Genomic DNA, 25,538 nt, shown 5'->3' on the forward strand with positions numbered 1-25,538 from the left:
GAGAAGAGGTGGGTTGCTCTGTTCACATGCCTGACTATACGTGCTATACATTTGGAGTTAGCTCATGATTTGTCAACAGATTCGTGCGTTATCGCCATAAGAAATTTTATTAATCGCAGAGGTGTTCCTGCTAGAATTCGTTCTGATAACGGCAAAAACTTTGTTGGTGCTCATGAAGAGGCAAAAAGATTCGCCGAAGTTTTCGACGCTCATAGAATACAGGATGAGTTATCCACAAGAGGAATTGAGTGGATTTTTAATTGTCCTGCAAATCCTTCGGAAGGTGGTATCTGGGAAAGAATGGTACAGTGTGTGAAAAAGGTTTTAAGGCAAACGTTGAAGGAAATCTCCCCCAGAGAACATGTGCTGTATTCTATTTTGATCGAAGCAGAGAATATTGTAAATTCCCGTCCACTAACTCACTTGCCGATAAGTCCTAATGAAGAGGAGCCACTTACTCCTAACCACTTCCTTATTGGCAGAGGAAATGTTGCTCCAACCCCGTCCGTCGATGAACCAGACGGCAAGCTTTTCTCCCTGAAAAAACAGTGGAGAATTCTTAGAAGCCTGAGAGATAGATTTTGGAAGCGGTGGATTGCAGAATATTTGCCCACTCTCACGAGGAGGGTCAAGTGGTGCGAACGTGCTAAACCTATCAAGGTTGGTGATGTGGTGTTCATCTGTGACCCAAATGTTCCCAGGATTCAATGGCGGAGAGGTTTGGTCACTTGAGTCTTCGCCGGTACGGATGGCGTTCCAAGACGAGCCGTTGTGAAAACTTCATCGGGAGAGTTGCAACGTCCGGTGTCTAAATTAGCTGTTCTGGATCTAGATGTTAGTGAAGCTGGGTGTGGGTGTTCCAGAACGAGCAGTGACTGTGTGTCATAATTTATCAGAGTTATAAATTTTTAGTGAATATCATCGTTTGACGTTTACAATGTAAACCGCTGTTTTGCGTGTTCCTCTTTCTTCTCGTATTCTCCTTATTGTTGTTCTGAGCGCAATTGTCTCATTTTGAAATTTGATCTTGTTGAAGAAGGAGGTGCAAAACTGCGGTAAGAAATAACTGTTTATCATATATTGTTGTTTTTGTACTTTACATAAAAAGCCGTCGTTTGTACGTTGTTTAACGCAAGCCTCCTGCCCTTCTAGCCGCAGCCAGCAACATTACCCATGACTTTTTCTTCGCGCGTTTTATCTCACTCTTGTATTTATTGAAACTAACTATGTAGGAGTTCCAATCAGTGTCGAGTTTAGACTTATGCGCCCTGTTATACAGTCGTCTGGTCGCTTTCCTGAGCTCACCAAGTTCCTTGTTCCACCACACTGGCCGAGATTTCTTCCCAGGATGTGTGAGCGGACATGATTCCTTATGGCAACATAGGAGACCGTTCGTTAGATTTTTCACGGCCCCGTTGAGTTCCACAGCTGTTCCTAAGTTTGTGTTAAGAGTCAGCTGGGAGTTCGTTAGCTCCGTGAATTTCTCCAGTTTGTTCTCCTTGGATTCCGATAAGGCTGTTGTCTATCTCTGTCAAAAGAGTACTCGAAGAGAATCTTTAAATGATCCGAGAAGGAACATTCATCAGATACCCTCCAATTTCTGATGACGGAGTCGTCTAGATTTGAGAGAATTAAGTCGATGACCTCCGCTCTACCTCTAACTTTAAAAGTCGGGTCACCACCCCTATTACATATACGTAAATCATAGGATAAAATGAAATCAAAAACGGACTCACCTCGTTTGTTTGTGTCCTTGCTACCCCATTGAAAATGGTGGCCTTCCTCGTCTTGTGCTCCAGCCTCACAGTGCACATGTCACCATTGCTGTAATTAGATAGAAAGATTAAATTTAAGCTCTTCTTACCTACTACTATGCATGTTCTCACCTTGTCCCCCGTGGACGTGGCGAAGATATCAAAGTTGGCATTCCTTAGTCCAGAAACCATATTTTTATAAATATATGGCTCCTGAACTAAGGCAATGTCCAATTCCGAGTTCGTGAGGGACAGGAGTAGTTCGGCGGCTGCGGCCTTGCAATGATGTAGATTGATCTGCATTATGCGCAGCCTACGCCGCTTCCCCACTCCTACTGAGTTTCGGTGGATGTGTTCAGTCGAAACCGAACCCATCCTAAACCGAAGTTCAGTTTCCCCTCACGCTCCCTGAGATACTTCTCCCCTGGTGGGTCAACCGCCACTCTCGCCACCATCCTCGTTACAGGGAGTTAGATTGACCACAATCCAACTCGATGTAGTGAGGCTGGGGTTTTGTAGCGCCAGTATCTTCAGCAGGAGCTCCTTATCCACAGAAGGTGTGGGAACCCAGGCCGAAAGGACCCGTCTTGTCTCGCCTTTTTAGAGGAGGTTGAAGCCTTCCCCGTACTCGGTCGTTTCTCCGCAGTTTGTAGTCCAACACAAGCCGCATAAGAGGTAGAAGGATCTACCAGACGAGATGTCATCGTCTTCTTGGGTGAGGGTTGAGGACCCTCCGAAGAGCGGATACGCTTCACAGATTTATTCTGTGGGGCGACATCTGCTCTCCCAGGAGACGATGGTTCCTTCGCTGATTTCCCCTTCTTCCTGTTTCGACCACTCTTGGATCCACCCAGCGCTTTTGCCTCCCCCTTGTCGTTAGGCGCAGAATCGGGCTTTGAGACAGAGCCCTCTGCAGGTTGATCACCCTTATGGGTGACATTCTGTTTGGGGATATTCTCAGTAACCTTTTCCTGTGCATTCTTACACGGGTTCGGCTTGGAACTGGGCTTCAGGTCAGACATCGGCTTGGCACCAGTGTCAGAGACAGTGGGCTTCGCCGATTCTACTACTTTTGTGCGAGCAGTGAGATTCGGGAGGGAGATCTTGTCCATCTCGAGTTCGCGATGAAGAGCGTGAGGATAAATTCTTTCGAATTTCCTCACATATCTCATTTCACCCTTGATGAGGTGAACCTCCCTCTCCGAAATCAAATTCGCGTCTAGCCCTACGAATTTGCGAAGATACGAAACAGCACGTTTGTAATGTTTCGCATCGGTCACTTCTCGGGCCTTCCCAACCTTCGAGCCTTTGTCCGTTTCCGGGGGATCAACAGATTCCCCATCGTCGGACATCACCTCTGTTGCGGATTGCCTCCGAAGTTTGTCGGCTGGTGCCGACACAGGACCTGTTGAGGTCGGACTGGAAGTCGGTCGGACAATAGGGTCCACACTTCTTTCCTGTGTAGACTTGGCTGGGATCACCGTGGTGTCCATCATCAGTTAGGGTAAGATTTAATAACAGTTCCTCCGGAAGCGTTTCCCCGCATTGCTCTTCCGGTACCAGTTTGTCCAACTGGTCGAAGAGTTCCTTGCTTTGTTCCTCTAGACTATCACGGATAGCGCGTAGAGTCCCATGTAGGTCGTCCCCTCCCAGAACTACAGTTCTCTCAGTCAAAGACTGATTTTCATCAGTATTGACATTCTCGTTTGCCAAAGGAATATCCGGTTCGTCAACGTTTTGGTTTGTAATTGATGCACTTGTAGTAGGTACGGCTGTAGGTGCCAAGGCATCCACACCTAGAACAGCCGGATCACAATCGCTTGGTCTCGACGACACGTGGTTTGTGAGGGTTATTAACTCCCTGTACCGTAACTTTATTCTTTTTTCTTCTTTTACCCATCTTAGTTAATTTATTTAAGGGCACTACCCTGATCCATTTTGGTCCACGGGGGATCCGAAGATCCCCAAGGTATCCATGAAGTGTAGAGAAAAGTTGATCTAGGAGGCCTAGGTCAGTTTTTCCCTGCACATCATGGATACCCCCTTCCCATCCGCCACCCGGGAAGACGCGCATAGTAGGAGATTGGCAACTCCCCTAGGCTGCAATGTACAATGTCGGCGTTTATTTTTGTCGCAGTTCGAAAATTTGATTCACGTGAGATGCAGAACAGGAGGTAACTTCTGAGGTGAAGTGTATGTGTGAAGTGAAAGGAACACACCCGTATATTAGTCAGAAAAATTATTATATACGCAACTAGTGGTTGGCTAAAAACGCGAAAAATAAATGTCATTCATTTTTCTTCCAATACAATTTTTTCGAATAAATTCAAAATAATAAATATAATTATCTTTGTTGTATCAGTTCGGCTGTAGGCTTTTTAAAAGTAAAAATCGTTTCTAATTTTGATTTTTAATGTTTATTGTTTCCAATATTTCGATTGGATTCTCCAATCATCCTCAGGGAACTACAATTACATATATTTTAACAGATTTTGAAACAACAATATCCGCACATAAATCGGATCAAAAAGCTCTGTACAAACCCATAGAGCAAAAAACAGCCCTTGCAGCACACTGCACAAAAACAGGACATACCCCAGATTTTAATGACATAAAAATTCTAACTCAAGAAAGTAATTATCAAAAAAGGTTTACTCTTGAGATGTTGCACATAATCAACACTCCACTTGACACTCGACTCAATTATAAAACCGACACAGACAACTGCGCTCAAATCTATAGACACACAGTAAACAAATACAAATCTTGTAGACTTTAGTTGAAGTAAGAACGTTGACTTAAAGACAACATAACTTTCTTCAAGTAAGTTTATTTACATATTGTTATTGTTGTTTCAAAATCTGTTAAAATATATGTAATTGTAGTTCCCTGAGGATGATTGGAGAATCCAATCGAAATATTGGAAACAATAAACATTAAAAATCAAAATTAGAAACGATTTTTACTTTTAAAAAGCCTACAGCCGAACTAATACTACAAAGATAAACAAAACTAGGCAAACGATACCAATTCAAAAAATAAATATAATTTAATTTTATTCAAATCTAACTGAAATGAAAATGATGTTTTTTTATCTTTGTCTTCCGTCGGAGCATGGGTGCAAATAAGACTGATGTAGAAGAACTTCGCTTTTATGCGGATTATAGCAATTCGCTCATCTACTGGAGTGAATCTGGAGACGATGTCTTTTATTTTCCTATTAACCATAAATCCACATCCAAATTCACGTCTCGTTTCATGGCAGCTATAGTTTGGTTTTCTTTTTCGTTGCTTTTTCATAGTAAGAGGGGTTTTCCGAGTGTGGGAAACTAACCCGATGCCTCAACTCATTTTTTATAGTTCTTATGGCTGAACTCCCGTCACATATCAGCTCACTATTTCAATGGATGATGAAAATAGTTACCCCAGGTGACAGCGCGGGGAGGTGTGTGTCTACAATTGAGATGAAAGAGGGACCAAGATAAGCCTGGGCTTCTCCATGTTAAAGCCAATCAGATCCCTTACGTCACCGATCGAGCTTACACTGCTAAATCTTTTCGATTTTTTCAATGACTGGAATTTTATTTTCAAAAAACAAAAAATCCAAACACGCATTAATGTTGAAAAATTTCAACTTTATATTTTTATACATTCATTGAATGCATGTATTTAACTTTTGAGGTGAATAAATTCGTACGCATACGCACGAATTTAGGTACGACCCTTACAGACTTACCTAAAATTCAACTAGCTCGTTCGACGTTTTTCACCACAAAAGTAGAACACATGTATTTATATGAATGTTACCGAAATACGTCGAACGTACAAAATTTCAAGTTGAAAAATTTCAACTTTGACAGAACGTATTTTTCATTTTTTTTCTTTTGTTGAAAATAAAAACAAAACATTCAGGAAATTTGAAATTTCGAATGGAAACTAAAAACATGTGGATTAATTTAATAAATTTTCAATTTTAATTTGCGGTTTGTATTATTTGTTTGAAGATATGTATTCGACGTATTTGGGTAAGCGTTGTTTTATATTTGTCGGGATCGGGATCGGTGTTGAGAGTTTCTCTCTCTTGAGAGAGTAATTAGAGTTGCGCTATTTTTAATTTTGTAACAAGCGTACATTTTGTTCACAAAAGATACGAATTGACATAAACGTACCAAAACAAAAATTAGAATTTTTATTATTCGTGAATACATTTACGCTTAAATTATAACATATATTATTTATGGAAATAACTGGTATAAATATTGGCCAATATTTCTGGGTAATTATGATTTATTATCATTTCAAGTAGAATTTTAGGTACCTTTTCGTACTCTTTTGTTCCTACCTGTGGTAATGTTTTCCAACACAATTCACAATTTACCACTGAGAGAGAGAGAAACTCTCAACACCGATCCCGATCCCGACAAATATAAAACCACGCTAATACGGCCGTACACAACATTTTGCCATAGTGGGGAAGTTGAATATTTTTGTACGCCCCGTCGGATTTTAGGTAACGTTGTTAGACATTGGAGTGCGGAAAAAATGGGCGGTAACGGCGTACAGCTATTGTGCATGGCACCGCACTCCAATACAAAAATTTGATTAGTCGAAAGTCGATTTACTTATACCTATTGTCAATTTGTTGTTGGTGTCGTCGTCGTCGTTTTGTCTTTTGCTCTCGAAATGGCAAATTTTTTTCGAAAAACGAACGGGAAATGAATATTGTGTTTATTTATTTCAATTAATGGACATTTAGTTGTGTTCTGCATTTGTCGTGTTTTGTGAAATAATATAATAATTGTTTTCAATTGTGTGTGAGTTCAAAAGCCAGCAAATTGTGTGTGTAAAGTGGTAGTTGGAAGTACTTAATAAATGGCACACTCACAGAAAAAGGAAAATAGAAAAAGTTTAACTACGAAAAATACCGTAAAAGAAAAAACACGATACAATAATGGAACTTGTCCTCTCTCGCTTTGCTATGTACGAGCCAGAAAGAAGCATTTGTGCGTGTATGAGACGAAAGTGAATTATGTTTTCCAGCAATGAGTGTGCTGTGTCTAGTGATTTTTAATAGATAAAAAGTTTACAAGTCAAATATTTTAAATAAAATTGTAAAGCATAAATGGATATGGATACGAATGAAAATACATTGTGAAAGGGAATTTTCTTGCATTCCCCTCTCCCCATCTCTGTTAATAACATAGTTTGTGCAGAATTTCACTGCATGTTGCTTCTGTCTTCTGTGTTTCTCCATTTGACCAATTACTCTACCAACAACTAACTTTGGATGGATGAATGTATCATCGAATTTATAGAGAATTGTTGTGAAAGATAATTGCACGAAGATACGTACGGCCAAAGAAGCGAAAGAAACACAAAAAAAAGAAAAAATAAAAACAAATTCAAGTAGTGTTCGCTGAATAGAATGTACATGAGTGTGTTGTGAAATGAAGAAAAAAATGTCAATATAGCTATCGTGCCTATTGTGAATGGAGTTTTTATGATGTGCCTTCGCCTTCTTTATTTCTTTTGTTTTCGGTCAACTTCTTACTTTGGTTGTGTGTGTTGCCAGATAGAGTAAATTACATGATGTGTTATGAAAAAGGACGAAGTATTGTGCAAATTATAACTGAGGAAAAAATTATTTGTGGAAGATTTTTTTCTGGATATGATGCAGAAAATTGTTGGCGACTAATATGTTTTTTGGTTTTGCTTCAGTGATAGATATTTTTATTGTGTAATTGCTGTAGTTGTTGCAGCCCTACTGTTTTTACACAATTGACTGATATGACAGGCAGTCATTGGCCTAGTAAGACTCGGGGCTTAAGTTGAGTTGCTCATCTCTAATTTTTCTTTATTTTTCCACATGTACGTCTCGTCTCCCTGATCATGAAAATAGGTATATGAGATTCATGGGAGAAGTTCATACTTCCCGAGATATGGACCACTGAAGTTCCGGAAGTCGTATGCTCATAACTTCGTCATTTATGGACCGATGAGAAAAAATAGTTAAACAAATTTTGATACATTTGCCGAATTTTCCTCCTGACGAGAAGAGCCCCTGAACTCAACTTGCTCCAGACTCGGATCATTTGGGATAGTATATCCATCCCGCTGTCTTGGAAATTAAAAAACGTTTGCTCTGTCCGCTATGTTTTTATTTATTTTCAAACTATCTACGGCAATAAGATGGGATTAGTGCCATAATCACTATAAATAACATATGTTGTTATAATCACGACCTCAACAGCTTCAAATGATACCTTATATTGCTTAATGGCACCCCACGTAACTATAAAGACTAACAAGAAAAATATCTTTAGTTGTAATCAAATGTGACCAGAAATCGGGCCCTAAAAATTACTTAATTTGTCAATTCATTTGACGCCATCGTCCATTTATCTCGAAGAATTTCTATAAATTATTATATTTTAGTTTCCTAGCTTATTGCCAAAACGAAATTTTATTAAAAAATAGTTTAGTACAGGTTTTAACCTGGCAAACTGATATTGTGAGACAACCAAAATTTGTTTTTGGAAGTCTATAATTGTTTCATATCGTTAGTCAAATTCACCTGTTCCTCCTTTAATTTGATACCAAACGTATAGCTGCCACATTAAATCTGGAAATTAGTACAATGCATGGTACCTTATAAATCATAAGTCATAAATTTCCGCCAAAAACTTTTTGAGGTAATTCCGATTATTATCTGGAGTTATACATGAAAGACCTATACATGAAAGACCTAACCTAAATGTAAAGTCGTGGAGCCAGTTCTTCCCATCTACGTATATTACCCTTCAAAGTATCTATAATATCAAAATTAAGCAAATAGAAAGGCAACGTTATGATCAATAGTAAATGGATAATTAGCATTTATTTTTCTTAAATTCACATTTAAATTAATTGTATTTGTTCATATTCGGAAGAAATATATTTATTTGAATTATGAATTAATCCCATAATTATGATGCAAATGGAAGTCTGGCAACGCTGCATTCGCGCAATCAACCATAAAGATCCATTCACAAACTCTTTGTTCAGCTTGGATGCTGTTCTAATAATTTAAACAACCAGACAGACCATAATTACAAGAGTTTTCCAAATAAAATGCAATTAAGGCGATCATTTATTTGTTAGATTCTGAATAAACATTATAAACTGGTGTTAAAGAGAGAGAGAGAGAGAGAGAGAGCGTGTGAGAGAAATCGAGTTTTTGTTTTACTTGAAACTTATGAGAGAATTATGAAGAATGTTTTTTTTTCGAAGATACATTCGGCGATCCACCCATCCCGCATAATAAACAATTTTATTGTCGTTGTATTTGTTTATTTATGTTTACTTCCGCTTTACCGCCAATACAGAGAATAGAATATATTTATAAATTACCTATGGATATAAACAAATCCTGAAAGAATACGTACAAAAAAGAAAAATAATAAATAAGAGAATGAATCAAACGATAGTAAACACAAGCTCAACAAGAACATCATAAATGCAATAAACCCAATAAAGTGCCAACACCCCTACAACCGCTGTTTGCTGTTCCGAATGAGAAACAGGCTTTACCATTCCCATCCGTCATCATTGCCGTCGTCGTCGTCGTCGTTTTCTTCTTCATCATCGTCACAAAAGCAATCAACAAACGACAATCAAAACAACGGAAATACGAAATAAAGCAACAAAACAAAACGGAGAAGAAGTCTCAAGTGTTTTTACTTCTACTCCTGGTTGCATCTGTTAGCTAGCACTCCTAAGCGATTATTTACTGTTCTGTGGATACGAAAAGTTGCTGTCGCCATCTATCGCTTATACATTATCTATTCAGGAGACGAAAGCCCAGCAGCTGTTGCTGTTGTTTGCCATCATGGGTAATTGTTTACGCACAGAAAAATCTGACATTGACAAGACTCATGTCGATCAACGTAGTCCGCTTGACGATGCAGCCGCCGTAGGTGTAACTGGCGTTCCACAAATAACTATGCCAATTGGACAACCGCAGGAACAAATACGACCTGTGCCTCAAATTCCTGAGAACGAAACATCAAACGCCAATGCAAAAATATTTGTGGCATTGTACGATTACGACGCCCGTACGGACGAGGATTTAAGTTTCCGCAAAGGAGAACATTTAGAAATATTGAACGATACACAGGTGAGTTGAAAATTACATGGAAATATTATCCTTAAGAATTAAACATCAAAATTTGTTATTGGTTCAGTTTAAAGTCCATGTAAAATAGAATACTTTTCAAAAATTTGCGAATGTACCATCTTCTTACGAACGTGTGCATTCAAACTCCCCTTTCGTACAGATCACATACACACCATGATCAGCATCGTGACGGGATTTGAGTGCATATAAACTCCCCTTTCGTACAGATCACGTACACACCATCTGCCTAGCTGCAGAATCTACTTCAACAGCCAGTTTTTAAGTTTTTACGCTTGTGCAGAAATCGGCAGGGAGTACATGGAATTAAAATCAATACCCATTTTACTAATTGGATCTCCCATAGATTCAACTACATCGTGCAGGAACATTTATTCCAATAGATGGAATTAATTTAATATTTTTTGGTACCATGATAGTATTCAACATAATACATCTACTTACAGTCGAATTAGGATGTCAACACAAAACTACTATTACAATGTAAACCCAGCAGTGCAATAAGTATGAATTATTTCTGCACTGATTCGATTTTATTGAAATATACTGCATATTGAGGATTCTATACAACAGAACCGTATTCTAATATTGGTCTAACAAGAGACATAACTAGTTGTTTCGTTAAATAAGGATCCGAGAATTCTTTGACCCACCGATTTGTGAACCATATTATTTATCATAGAACTACTTTACAAATAAGATGATATCGAATTTACTAAATTTATGCTAAAGCCAATATGTTTTAATTTATAAAGTAAATGTCCATTGTTAACCATATCAGAAGCTTTACTAAAGTAGGTTACAATGGACATAGTCTCCGAGTGGGCGGTTGTTATTAACAACCGTACATCCCTAACCTAACCTAAAGTAGGTTTGGGTTGAATTTTTTTTATAATTACAGAAGTAATCAGTTTATCGATTAATGTTGGTATAACACTTAATTTGACAATCATCTATATTCCTATATTCTTTGGATCTAGCAACAGAATAGTAAGAGTATTCTATTTTTCCTATGAACTAAAAAGTTTAAATTGAGTTTTTGTAATACTTGTTTGGTTGTGGTTGTTTATCAGAGTTTCGAATTCTAACAGTAGGAACACATTGTGAAATAAATTTATTTTGTGTCACAGAAAATTACAAAGCCGTATAGAGGTCCAATTTACGGAGGAGATATGTGAATTAAGCTTACGAAAACGTATATGTTTATATTTAAGTAGAGTTTTGACAAACTGTCAGCAAGTAAATAATCATATATCATGGATAATGTAGGGCGATAACTATCTTCGGGAGTACAACAAGCTCATTAGAAAAATTGACATGCAGTAAAGTGAATTCGCTTGCTTTTTTCGCAGAAGACCTCGGTAGACCGGAAAAAATAAGTTCACTAGTTTTATCGTTGTTATGATGTTAAGGACTTGACACTTTCAAGTACTAGATGTCTTTTCCAATTTTCCTCGTCCGCATTGATAATTCTCTTTAGATTTATTTCGAAGAACTATTTCTTGACTAAATAGTGATGGTTTCTTCGTTTCTAACTGTTGGATTGTTTCACAATAAAATATTCCTCTCCATTTAGAGTTCACTTTTAGTAACCTACTGAAACTCAAACATTACACGAATGTATTTTTATTCATAAATATTTCCTATTATAAATAAATCCTCATAATGCCTTCATAATTTGATCGATAGTAAGAAAAGGGCAAAGTTGCTGTTACACGAATTCAAATTTACATAGCGCCTTTGCGGCTCGGGCACCAAACTATTAAATTTTATTATATAGGTACTAAAAATATTGAATTGATTTTTTCTTGCTTGGATTTTTATATCTGTCAACATTCACCAGCGCCATTTCAGTTTCTTTCGAAATAAAATTTTATATTTTTAGCAAAATATTTTTATTTTTAAATAAAATATTAGGTTGTCAGTGGTTAATTTCATGACGACTGCTCGGACGGGGTCGCAGCGATTTAGGGATCTTGAGAAAATACAATCTTGTACTAAACTGTGGTTCTGCTATCAATACAAACTGTTTGGCTGAAACAATGATATAGAGCGCTCAATACAGGGTATAGCTTCGTAATTTCATATATTTGTAGTAACATTGTTAATCATTTTTCTGCTGAATTTTCAATGTCGGGTTCGAGTTAACCAAGAGCTAATAGTTGAATCTATATTTAATTATAATTCTCCTACAAGGCAGATGAGAGAATACATTCAGTTGGAAAGTTGAATCAACTCCTATGTGGCAATTATATAGCGTAATTTTTTTTATATTTGTATTCTGTCAATTGGGTGTTATACAATTTTTCAGTGCAATGGTAAGTGCAGTTGCGATTTATTTATTTTGTAGTTTTTTTGCAATTGTTTTTCGAATACAATGGAGTTATATGAACATTTTAAATTGAGGTTCATTTTACATATATATCTCTCTCTCTCTTTTGTTGTTGTGAGCATCGTAAATTATTCCAGAGCTGAATTTTACAAATATCAAAAAAGTGTAGTGGATTGCTGGTGCATTGTTATTTGAACGTTATTTGCAAACCATTTTCATGTAATAATTAACGAGAAATCTAGTTGTGTTTTCTACCATTGGTTGGTAGAAAACAATTTGAAAATGGTTAATTTATTCAACGTTAACGCGAAGGCAAAAATAAAATAAATAAAAACAACAAAAAATTGTATTGTTCATTGCACATTATTTTCACTTTGAACACTTGATTTTTGCTTCAGTTGCTTCTTTGATAGACCTCTACGAAGTAGAGTAATGTTTATAATTATCAGTATGTATTTTTTGCTTTCGTGGTTCGTTTTACATATTATATTATTTTTATATGGCGGTGTAGTCATGTTTAATCTAAAATTGGACAGACAATAAAAACGATATAACCAATGGATATTTTTCTTGAATTCTGAAAATCCGAAACAGGATGTTACGCTTAATAAAAAATATATAATATGGCTGCCAGTTTAATCCTTTGTTATTCTTTCACTTTTAATCCCTGCATTTTGATGTTATCTTTGCTGTATATCGTTATAAAGCGGTGTAGTCTGACGAAATTATTCTCTAAGGGGACCCCCCCATTCTCGGGGTCAAGATAGTTTTGTTTGAGGGATGTCTTTCAAAATCGATTAATGTTCCATCAGGTGTTCCGCAGGGAAGTTTGTAAATGATTTGCCAAATTCTGTATCGCATTCCAAATTGCTAATGTATGCAGATGATGTCAAGTTGTTCATTACCCATCATTGTGAAAAGCAAGCTGATTTACTCCAGCATGATTTAAATCGCCTATTTCAAAGGTGCAGCCTAAATTGTATTGACTTGAGTTTAAATAAATGTAAACATATGTTGTTTTCTAGAAATTCTTCTTCGATAAGACATTACTATATTAATGGTTCGGTTTTATCAACTGTAGATTCTTTCGTTGATCTTGGTATTCTAATGGATCCAAAATTAAATTTTAACAATCATGTTATATCTATGGTAAATAAAGCCTATGGTGTCTTAGGATTTATAAAACGGTGGGCCAAAGAATTCTCGGATCCATATATAACGAAACAACTATTTACGTATCTTGTTAGACCTATTTTAGAGTATGGTTCTGTTGTATGGGATCCCCAATATACAATATATTCTGATAAAATCGAATCCGTGCAAAACAATTTTTACTTTTTGCTCTGAGAGGATTACATTGGAATAGTAGTTTTGTGTTGCCATATTATACTAGCAGGTTAAAATTAATTCGTTTGCCTACATTGAAAAGTAGACGTATTATGTTGAATACTATGATGGTACTAAAAATATTAAATGGCAATATACCTTCGGATTTCCTAATTTCTTCTATTAGAATAAATGTTCCTGTCCGATCTAGTAGACACTATCAACTGTTATATGTAGACTTCCACCGCACGAATTACTCTATGGGAGATTCTCTTAGTAAAATGTGTATTGACTTTAACTCTGTATACTCTAATGTAGATTTTTGCTTGAGCGTAGAACAAATAAAATCTAATATAATTGTATTTTTAAATGAGTAGTAAAACTTAATAACAAACTGGCTGTTGAAGTAGATTCTGTATCTGGTTTTTTATTCCACTCTGAAATCCCATCATGATAGAGATCATGGTGTGTACGCGATCCCTACGTAAGGGGAGGTCCCTCGGTCGACAGCGGTGGGAATGAGAGGCGTGGGAACGTCGAAAAAAATTTTGATTTAATTCGAATCTACACTAATTCAAGAATGTCCCTACAAAATTTCATGTGAAAATCTCAAGGACTCTTGAAGATATAGCCGATTTATTGTGTCAGCATCAAATGACGGTTAAAGGGCTTCTCAAACTTTAAACGCGTTTTAAACTAATAACCCAATCGATTCCAAATTTACACGTTTCTCTGTGAGTGTATAGCTATCGCATGAACTAGGATAAAGCCAATCGGTGAAGATCTTCCTTATTTTTTAACTTGGTTTTTGGTCAAAAATCGGCGATTTTCCAAAAATATTTTTTCAAAGGTCCGCCATTTTAGAGCGAAGTCAATAATCCTGGTTCATACGAGAGCCAGTTATGTACTCTTTCTAACACCGTTGGAATTTTCGGATTCCGATGTTCCAGTTAGGAGTTATCATGCCCGCCATAAAAAAAGGACTTTTCTTTAATTACAAAAAAACAACAACAAAACAGTAACAAAAATTTTTTGTTACTGTTTTGTTCCCTTGAAATAGGCGTTGTGTCTTGAGTATATTTTTAACTTAAAATAGGATGAATATGTATATATATATATATATGAACACTTGTGGCCAAAACTAAAGGATCTAAAGGTTAATAAGTGTAGCATAAAAAAGCCTTATTGCAAAATTCATTTTGAAATAAATAGTAATTTATGGAAAAGGGAATTTTCTCAATTTTTACTTCGACAAAACTAAGTCAACTCTACAGTATAAACAGATGAGCTCTAAAATTTTAGTTTTAGATAATTTACAATTCGATTTTATTATAATGAGATGTGTCTGATTTTCAATTTTGACTTACTGCCAAAAAAATATAAAAATAGCTTGAAAATCAAAAGAGTTTCACAAACAGACATAACCTATTCCCAAAGGTTCAGGATAGAAATAGTATACCCAAGGATCAAATTGAACATTTTATTGATTCAGGCAAAATTTGCTTATTTATAAGAAAAAATCAAAAAGTTGTTTTTTTTGACCATGTAAAGATTGGGTCAATTTAGTTTTTCATAGAATTTTTTTTCGAAATAAATTTTGTATTTTGTTTTTGCAAAATAGTCAGGCTGAATCCCAGTTTGTTTTTATAAAAAAAAAACAACTATTTATTAGTGGGGAATGTATGGCATTGTTTGCCGAGGGGTAAGGCAGGGAAGACTATAGTTTCGGATCACGCCAGTGATCCTCATCAGTCCATTAGTTTTTTTGTTGGGAAATTCTCCCCAGAAGCAATTGCTTCTATACAAAAAACCTTTCATACCCAAATGTCTCTTGTAACAAAGCGAAGTACTTAGCTGACCAACGATATAAACTGCATGAGAATTTCGCTGGTGCCTCACTTCGTGGTTAACAAGGCATTTACAAACAATACCATACCTTTTCCAAAAAAAAAAAAAAAACTAAGGGAACTGGTGAGGATCAGTGGCGTGATCCGAAACTATAGTCTTCCCTGCCTTACCCCTCGGCAAACAATGCCATACATTCCCCACTAATAAATAGTTGTTTTTATAAAAACAATAAACTGGGATTCAGCCTGACTATTTATTTTGCAAAAACAAAATACAAATGGTATCCCAAATAAATCATTTGCCTATATTTTGCCTATATATTTGTTGTTTTTAATAATGAATAAATTACCTATTTATTTCTGAACAAATCAGCCAAAACTTATGCGCATAGTACATTTAATCGTATTTATCATCACCATATTTCCTACTGGTGGAATATATTTAAAAGTTATTACTACTTAGTGCATACATTTTTGAGATGCACTAAATTCGATTCTGTCTGTTAGGATACACCCCTTATATTATAAACTAATGCGTATTTAGATATATTTCACCCATATGACGTAACTTCAAATAACTTAGTGCAATTAAAGAACAAAATCCTCGACTTTGGTTTATCTTTTCCCGGAAATTCGCGTATGTTTTGGGAGACTGTTTGCACGTCTCCAACTCGTGGAAGGCCACGCGAAACTCCGAAACGGGACGATTTCTTAATTAAAAGGACAATCTAAAATGATGCCACTCCATCTTCAAATTGAAGTCGAATCCACTAAAATTTAAAAATAAGCGAAATAAGTGGAGGAATAGCAAACCCACTTTTTCATAAAAATAATAATAATAATAATAAAAGCCAGACAAATTGAAAAAAACCAAAAAATTGAAGACTGTGCTGTTTTCTGATGAATCTAAGTCCAATTTAATGGATTTAGATGACATAAGGCGAGACAAAGGCAAAACATGGAAGATGTAACATAATGGTCTGGGGTTGTTTCTGGAGGCAAGAGCAAGGCATATTAAAAGTCGCCATTCTGCCTCATACTGAGGAATAGATGCCCACTTGATGTACATCCCAGCAAGATAAGGAACAAAAACATACGCCAAAAGTGGCGTCCCTTGGCCTGTCCCCTGATCTTAAACCAATCCAGAACTTGTTGGAGATCAAAGCAAAGAAATTTTTTTGAAGCCAGTGAAATAGTTAGGAAGCATTATAGCCTGAAATAAGTAATAGTTTCCACCACAATACTTTAATACTTTTTTCTGTACTATCAAGTGGGGGTGCTTTAGATAGTCCGCCTAAAATTGCGATTTTATATTTTATCTGAAATTTTTCCTTTTTGCTTATTAAATTTTGAATTCTGAATAAATATACAAACAATTCGAGGTTTGATAAAGCATTTTTTTACTGTAGGAGATGTTTTAATGATGTGGCCGCCACTACTGTATTTATTACAAATTATCACTGAATTCTTGTAAATATCCAACGAAATATTTCCTATATTGGCATAATTTGTTACGATATGACACAATATTGACGCCGGCGAACATTAACCTTCCGTAATAAGTAAAAATAAAATAAAAATACGAAAATGCAGATCAGAAAAGACAGTGTGTGGAAATGAAAACAAAACAAACATTCATTCATTCATACATTGGGGCCGAAGAAGGCGTTGGTTGCCATTGTTTATTCTCCCCCACAACGGGCGCTGCTGATGGCTATGATGACGATGGTACAACAAATTGCATGAGCTGGCGATGACGATGTTACCGATGTTGAATTGTCCGCTAGTCAATGCAAAAATGAAGGAAATTTTTGTTGCAGCATAAACAGATTGTACATGCCACCTAGTCAACCAGCCGGCTAAGGAATGCAAACAAAAGACACCCAGTAACCTAACATAACAGTGAGAATTCTGACGATTCGAAACAGATGTCGCTATAACCATGACGACATTATTTCATACAGTTGGCTCTGGTCCAATGTGAAAAGAAATAGTAACTAAAAGTTGAAAAGAAAATTCGGCAATGAAATTTACCTGAAGAGGGTAAATAAATGAAAACAATTTATATTTGACGACGGAGATATGTCCTTGAATAGTCGATGAATATAAATTTTCCCTTATGAAATTAATTGTAACATTAGCTTGGATCCAAAACAGGGACAAAGATGTATGAAGTATTAATTTAAAGCATCGATGTGAATATTTATTTTCTTTCAGATTCTTAAAACAAACTAGATTGCAAAAACAGCGAATGAAAATCTATGTTTAGTGTTCCTATTGTAAAATAATAAAGCATTATATTGGAAAAAGTATTAAATACTATATTTTCAGATTAGTATTTAAATATGAATATGTTGCTATTTTTTCAATAAAAGTTAATTTTTAATCAAAATTTTGATAGTGACTAATATACGCACGTGACGAAAATAATAAAATATTGTCTACTCAATGCCTTAACGGGGCGTACATACAGGCTTCGGCATTTATTGAGGTCCCACAGAAAACACATTTCCTTAAATAGACATTAGAGTGAAATGGTCGTCGTATATTGTGCCTGAAAAATACCACTCCCTCTATAAGTACATGTTACTTCGAATGTGACTCAAGTCCAAATTATTAAATGTTACTGTGCGTAGACGACATACACCAGTAAAATACAAACATATATATAGTAGTTTTGGCTCAATTACGTTCTGGATGGTGCAGTCGGCTCAATTCTTATTGGGCACGGATTGATGACCAGGGTGATGATGTGGTACAGGCCCTCATACCACACTGCACTTGTTCAATTGCCCAGCCAAACCTATTCACCTTACTCCGGAAGATTTGTGGCTACAGCCAGTGTAGGTAGCTGCATTCCTAAATCTGGATACAGAACTGGAGGAAACATAACAGGAAACATTCAATACATATAAACTGCTACAACAACAACAACCAGTAAAATATTGACAGGAAAAAATGCATAATGATGAAAAATATTTTGCTTTAGCAGAGGCAAGTTTATATTAATCACATATTAAAGAATATCACGAATTCCTTGTCACGCACTGTTACAGCGTGCGAAATATAATCGTTTGTTTAGTTAAGAAAAATTAGTTTCCGAAATTTCTTTTGCAATTTTTATTAAATAGTTTTTCTTTTACAATACCTGCTAACTTTTTTATGAATTTGTTTGTAAATTTCGGAGATATTAAGAAAAAATTAGCGTACGCACGTGCTACAAAAATTTCCCTTTAAAAATTGGATATCAGTTTCGATATGAAATTTCTGCGAATTGGCTGGTGATAAAATTGCGGATTTTTTTTACAGCTATAATGGGTTATTCAAGATTATATTGACATTTAAGTTTTTTGAGAAAAAAATTTCTAACATATACTTTTTTAACTTTGAACACCGTCACGCACATGTTACACTCGTAACGCACTGTTACACACACATGTACTAAAAAATTAAATTCAAAACAGAATGTTTTAAAAATGCTAGTTCCTATACCCCACACAACTATGTTGTCAGAGTATTATGCTTTGTGTGGCCCCAAGACCTTTAGTAAATCATTATGCATTTATGGACGAAGTTTTTGCCTGTAAATTCGGTTCTAAATCAACTTATTGAGGAAGAATGTAACATGTTCGTGACGGATAAAAATTTGTTCGATGGGGATAGAAGACAAACGTTGTTTTATTTGCGTTTGTCATCTCAAGATCCACACATAACAGCAGTATCAAAAAAATTTTTCTCATATTAGAGTCTGTATAGAAACATATGTTAATTTTGTCACGCACACGTTACCTATTTTCTTACACTATTTAACTGCACATACCACGTGATTCTGTTGGTATATGTATAGGATTATATATATATGTAATTCTTAGTAAGATATTACTTTATTTGAATTTAATATTTATTATTGATATTGTTTTAGCTAACAGCGTTCACACTTACGACAAATGACACTCTAAAACTAATAAAAATATGCCCAAGTTACTCTCCACGCGAAAATAGTGCAACAAAAAGAAAAACTTCCTTTTTTTCAAGATTCAACTAAAAATATATTGTCCGGATTGCAAAGAATATTTCCTATATAATTTTATATCTCTCTTAATGAATTGATTTTTCACCTGTGTGGTTGACCTTTTTGTGGAATTCGTGATATATCGAAGTAAAAAGAGGTAGAAAATAAACAAATGTACGTTTCCACATTATGAACTACTAATGGAGCGTCTTGAATTGTTTTATTCTGGTGTTACGATGTAATTTCAACATCTATTGGCAATTTCTGAATATGTCTTTGACAACTATGTTGTTGGAATATTGGCACCCTTGCCCTATGAGACCCGTAATACGTGTATCAATTTCTATTTTTGATCAGACATATTATATTTTTGATCATTGATAATTTCTGTATTAAGATTAAGAATATATTAGTTTTTTCTCGTAAGTTGTAAGTATATATTTGCGAAAGTACTGCATTAGCTGAGAGTTTGTTCTATTCTCTACATTGTGGTCCCTATATGTAACCCGAAATTCATTTAAATGTAATGGTCCTATACATACACAGTCGAAGGAACATCGGAAATGCCAAAGGAATTCGTTTGAAACCCCTTACGAAACCTGTAAAAAAGTGTCAGTCGGTGTTGCCGAACAGGTGTATACATCTATGGAGGTATCACAAGTAGTGGACCGATGGGTTCCATCTTCGGACTTGTTCCACATTTGGTAAAAGTATTACGATGTGCAAGATTTACACCAAATTGGACATTACAATCGGATCGGACATTCCAATCTCTAGATATTGGATTAACAATTTTGAATGTTTTTTCGGAGGTCCCAGAATCTTCGGACTTGATTTAGAGCTGGTAAACAACTACGATGTGCAGAGTTTCATTTCATTTCATTTATTTCATACAATGTAATATAAAAAAGCCAGCATGACCAATAACTTATATTAACATATATATAAAATCAAATAGGGCATTCCATTCGCTTAGTATTTGATTTAAAAATAATCAAAATGTTGTGGAAGAAGTCCCAACTTACGACTTGATCTAGGCTGGAAAAATATTACAATATGCAAAGTTTGGTCAAATCGGATATTGAGTTCTCATCAGATTATAAAATTAATGTTCAGGAACATTTTAAAAATTGGACCAAAATTCCCCATCTTCGGGCTTTATATAAATTTTGAAGTATGGATGAAATTGGCTACTCCCTTCTAGAGTAATTGTGCGCGTCAGCACGGATTTAGTCCAAAGAAACATGGGGTCAAAAACCAATTTGTTGATAAGGCACATTTTTTTATGGCAAAAATAACCATAAGGCCGAGTGTATAAAAAGTTGGTAAATTCTAAGGACAATTTCGATATACGTAATACTTAAAAAAAAAAACGTAAAGTAACATTTACAAATTGCTTCTTCTGAACATTTTCGGATTTTTGATCTAAAAATCTGACAAATTTTCAGTCAGTTTATTTCTCATTAAAATTAATATATTCTGATGTTTGAGATCAGAAAGCACCAGAAAAGATCTAAACAAATTCCGGCTTCTGAAAAAAACTGTTAGCTGGGATGTGGAAAATGTTTGCAGCGGTAATTATAGGGTTGAAACAATTACAATTAAATAGAAATGAAATCATACTATAATCCCTGAACACACAACTTAAAAAGCTGTTATTTGAAAAATAACGACTTTATGATATAGAATATCGTTGAGAACGAACTGTGGGTGGAATTAGTACAAATATAGAACACCGATTTGGAAAATCTTAAGCTCACAAAATATATTCCCTAAACTATATACGCATATACAGTCGAAATCGTTTATAACTACACCGTTAACAGGACATATTTATCGACTGTATCCAAGAGCCCCGAGGCAGTTCGGCTCTTTATTTGATATTATTTATAACAACCTGTCGCTTGTAACGACCGATTTCGCCGCTCACTTGATCGCCGTTATAAGCGATTTCGACTGCATACCGATTAACATATTTGGAACAACATTGTTGATTTTATTACCCTCAAATAAACAATTAGTAATATGAGACCATAAATTCTTCAAGTAATTGGTTTAATACAAATGAACTTTTAACTCATTTTGTCGAAAGTGTAGTAAAGTTTCTTTATAAACAAACAACTTACCTGTCTTTAATACTTTGATATTACTTCATTGGATTAACCGACTTCCGGCCGTTTCAATCAATATGAATATATAAGGGTATCAGCTATTCGATGTCTATTGTTAGGCAATTGGATAGACAATTGATTAAAATCTTAGTGACGTAAAAAAGACGAAGAAACAAACAACAACACGAGTAAATAAAATTTAGTACCAGTACAAGTAGTGTGATAAATAAAGCTAAAAATTATTATCAAATTAAATATGTCATATTGCTTTCGGAAAAAATGATTCATTTTTGTGGCAAGCTATGTCTGAAATATAATAACAACTGATAATTTCTTGGGAAGTTACAGGCGCCAATTTCAATATTCTGCTATTGATTTTTTTAGAAGAATTGATATTTTTCTTATTTCATATCTTATAAATTTTTTTTAGAACTTTGTATATTATTTGTTTGTTGTATATAATAAAATTAAAAAAAAAAAATTAAATGCAAATTTCAATTTTTCAGGGTGATTGGTGGTTGGCGCGCAGCAAGAAGACCCGTCAGGAAGGCTACATACCATCCAACTATGTTGCCAAGTTGAAATCCATAGAAGCAGAACCGTAAGTAGTTTTCCTTTTTGTTTTTCCAAAATAGTCAGGCTGAATCTCAGTATGTTGTTCGTATTAAAAAAACACTATTTATTAGTGGGGAATATTTTTTTTAATATTTCCCATTCAAAATATCCCAGTAATTAAGTTGTGGGTTGTTATATTTACTAACACGAATGCCTTTAGGTCGAAAGACTAGGCATCATGAATTTGAAAATAAAATAAATAAAAAATAAATGCCTAAAAGTATGCAAAGCTATGTTATTCAATAGATGTGTAAGGGATTACTGTACAACTTTAATTTTACTTTATGTAAGAAAAATCGCCACACATTTGATTCCATTCAACAAAGTCACTCACTTAGGCGGAATATTAAATTTAGATACAATCGGGTTGCAAAAGAAATCAAAAAATAGCTATGTGAGTGTCTGTATGTCGTATATGTAAGTGTGTTTGATTAATACTCTATCAAGAGACTTTCAACACAAATTCCAATCTCATTTGTATAAATAGATTTAGTTTTTAATTAATATGCAAAGTTTATTTTTGGGTTTTTGCTCACACATTATTTTCTACTAAAGTAATAGGAAAGCCATCTCGATTGTGCTACAGAAATTTTAGGGACATCTTTCATTTGGTAGTTTATATGTATATTGCTCCACCATAAGGTATCTATCTATCTATTTTTGATCAGAATAAAATTCTATGCCGATTTATGCTTGTCCGTCTGTTAAAAACTCTTAGGATGTTTGGTATTGAAAATGGTATTTTAGGGATTTTTGACACGTTTTTCCACCGATTAGATTGTAATATGGTATTATGGGTTATCATTGGTCCACTTTTTAGGATAGCCCTATAACGGCACCTCTCTGATTTCGTATTTTGCGGAGTGTAGGTTTTTCAACCGAATTGGCTGTAAATTAATATATTCGGATTTTTTTAATATAATGGAGTTTAATTTTTGTACTGTCTCTTCCGCATGCAAGGATGTAGTGTAGTCAAATTTTGTTCATATCTTATTTAGGAGACTTGCATTAAATATGAGCACAAAAATAGTATTACGGGCACGGGTGGTCCGCGCTCAAAGGTGTACAAAATTAGATAGAAAATAGCAGAAGAGAAATTGAAAATTATAATTATTTTATGTATAAACGGCAAATTATGTCACCGTTATTCGTAAAGATGTACAGATAAATAAAGAGCACATATTTAGAAATTTGGGAGCAAGGGTACCTGCAGCTGGATCTTGGTGTACGGTCATATTGCATATATAGCACTTTATGGTGGTTGATATACAGCGTCCCTCGTTATGGAGGATCCGTTGACGTCCGATGGAATGACTTAGATGTCTTCATCGAAAGGCCTGACGTCGTTTTTTTTAATTCAGTCTTCTATTACAAAATTAAAAATAATTTTCAATTAATGTTTTCACGTTTGTGTAAATTAAAATACTTTTATTCGGTCTATAGAAAAAAAATACGTTATGATTTTCATGTAATTATGTATTTAAGATTTTCCAACCGACTCCTTCGCCACACTAAAAACAAAAAATCCTGGAAATTGCCTAATTATTTCAGTGATTTATGCAGTTTCTATTTATTTATATACAATAAAAAATATGCTGCCCTTGTTTGCCTCCAGTGCGGTGATTGGTTGTGCCCTTTTTTTAGTTTTAAATTTTGACCTACAAATTTCAGAATCAAATATTTTATGACTTGTGTTGGGAATACCACCAACAAGACGATCATCGCTTGAAATTGTGTTAAGCCTTTTGTTCAACAAATCAATAAACTGGATATTTCGTTTTTAAAATGCTAAACACCGCATCACATTTATTAATTTCATTTCTTTCTTTTTTTTTTGGATTACTTAAATCATCCTCCTTTTCTACGTGGTACTGCCATTCTTTGTGGAAAGCAGAATTATTAAGCGTCTCCGAAGATACTAAATCTTACCTTGGTGTACATTGTTTCATACATCTTAACCCAATTTTTCAGAAATGTTTATTTCTGCTTTTGTTAATTTCTTCTCCAAGTCATTTTTCATCTTTCGTTGTTTGTATCTCGCCAGCATTCATTCGATTGTTCCAAAGTGGAGTCTCCTGTCCAAGTGGCTATCGCATAATGATATTGAAAATTTTAATTTTTTTCAAGAAATCATCACTTGATTTTTGGTCCATAACTCAAGTGAAATGCTGTGGCTATGTTTCATTTCATTATTTTTGGCGATTATTGCAACAGACGAGACTTCCTCCATATATTACCGTAATTGCGGCTTTGGCTGGCTCCGATGGGGTTGTGGCTTTCTGTTTGCTTCGCCAGTGTCTTGTACATTTTATTGTCTCCACAATTTTTTTATTATTATTTTTTTCAAGGAATTCTCATAAGTTTCTCTTAATGATTACGAAAAAAAGTATTGGAAATTTCCACACCAATTTCGCTGAGATGAAATAAAAATATTTCAAATTGCTATTAGTGTGTGTTTTGTTTTTAAATAAAATAATTTGGCCTTAAAATAAAATTTTATTTTATCAATATAAGAAAAAAACAAGAAAAATGTATAAAATAGTCAACGCAAATGATTGATATCTCTAAAATGTGTGTAATGAATTGTAAAACACAAATAGAAAATTGGATAACCTATATAGAAATTAAATCGCAGTTCCTTTAAAAAAAAAAAAAAAAAAAAAAAACAGTGCAAGTCCTCATTCATTCTCACCTCACCTACCGTAGACAATAGTCAAACAAGAAGTACAACCAATTTTAATGATAAAAGCGGCTAGATCAGGAAATATTTTTAACCTACATAAGTGTAAAGACATAAACGTTGTTCCGCTGAGGTTAGATTGGATAGAACATGCGGGAAGGACAGGGTTCCGAAAAAAGTCCACAATTAACATAACACGTTGCATAGCTAATATTCCTTAACAATAAAAACTTCCAATTTGGATTTTGATTTGTTTTTTTTTTTTTCATTTTTAAATGTTTTTATTATTAAACCTATTAGTAACGACGATTCCCATTAATTTTTCCGAATTCTGAATTTGAACTCAAAAAATGTATATCTGTTTGCTTATGATTATGCCAAAATAATAATTTTATTTTATTCATAGAATAGCTAATAATTAATTATTAATAATTTCTTTGTTATTCGCACGTGTACTCTGAGCACACAAGACCCTGCAAATTTGATTTGGATCTTCTATGTATATTTTATACTATTTGTGCATTTCCCAATTATTTTTGCCGCCACACACATTTATTCACAAAAACGAGTACAATAAACAAATAGCAATGAGATTCCTCTTCCAAAGATGAGGATGACAACAATGGCGATGTTGATGATGACGATGCTGTATATACAGTTACTCGCTCAAAACAACAGCTACACTAGT

General features: G+C 34.8%; 1 protein-coding gene across 2 annotated transcripts in view; it reads left to right on the top strand.

The window, feature by feature from the left end:
• The first annotated feature begins 9,613 nt into the window (after positions 1-9,613).
• The window catches only part of LOC133326622 (tyrosine-protein kinase Src42A), a 90,115-nt gene continuing 74,190 nt past the window's right edge, over positions 9,614-25,538 (top strand). For both annotated transcript variants that reach the window (XM_061535253.1, XM_061535254.1), the window contains exons 1-2: positions 9,614-9,909; positions 22,062-22,156. In XM_061535253.1, the coding sequence (XP_061391237.1) occupies positions 9,622-9,909; positions 22,062-22,156 (383 nt within the window). In that variant the 5' untranslated portion in view covers positions 9,614-9,621. The remainder of the gene's footprint in view (positions 9,910-22,061; positions 22,157-25,538) is intronic.

This window comes from Musca vetustissima, unplaced genomic scaffold (assembly GCF_032173495.1).
Source record: "Musca vetustissima isolate MV318-11 ecotype Yass unplaced genomic scaffold, APGP_CSIRO_Mvet_v1 utg9679, whole genome shotgun sequence".
Classification (NCBI taxonomy): Eukaryota; Metazoa; Arthropoda; class Insecta; order Diptera; family Muscidae; genus Musca; species Musca vetustissima.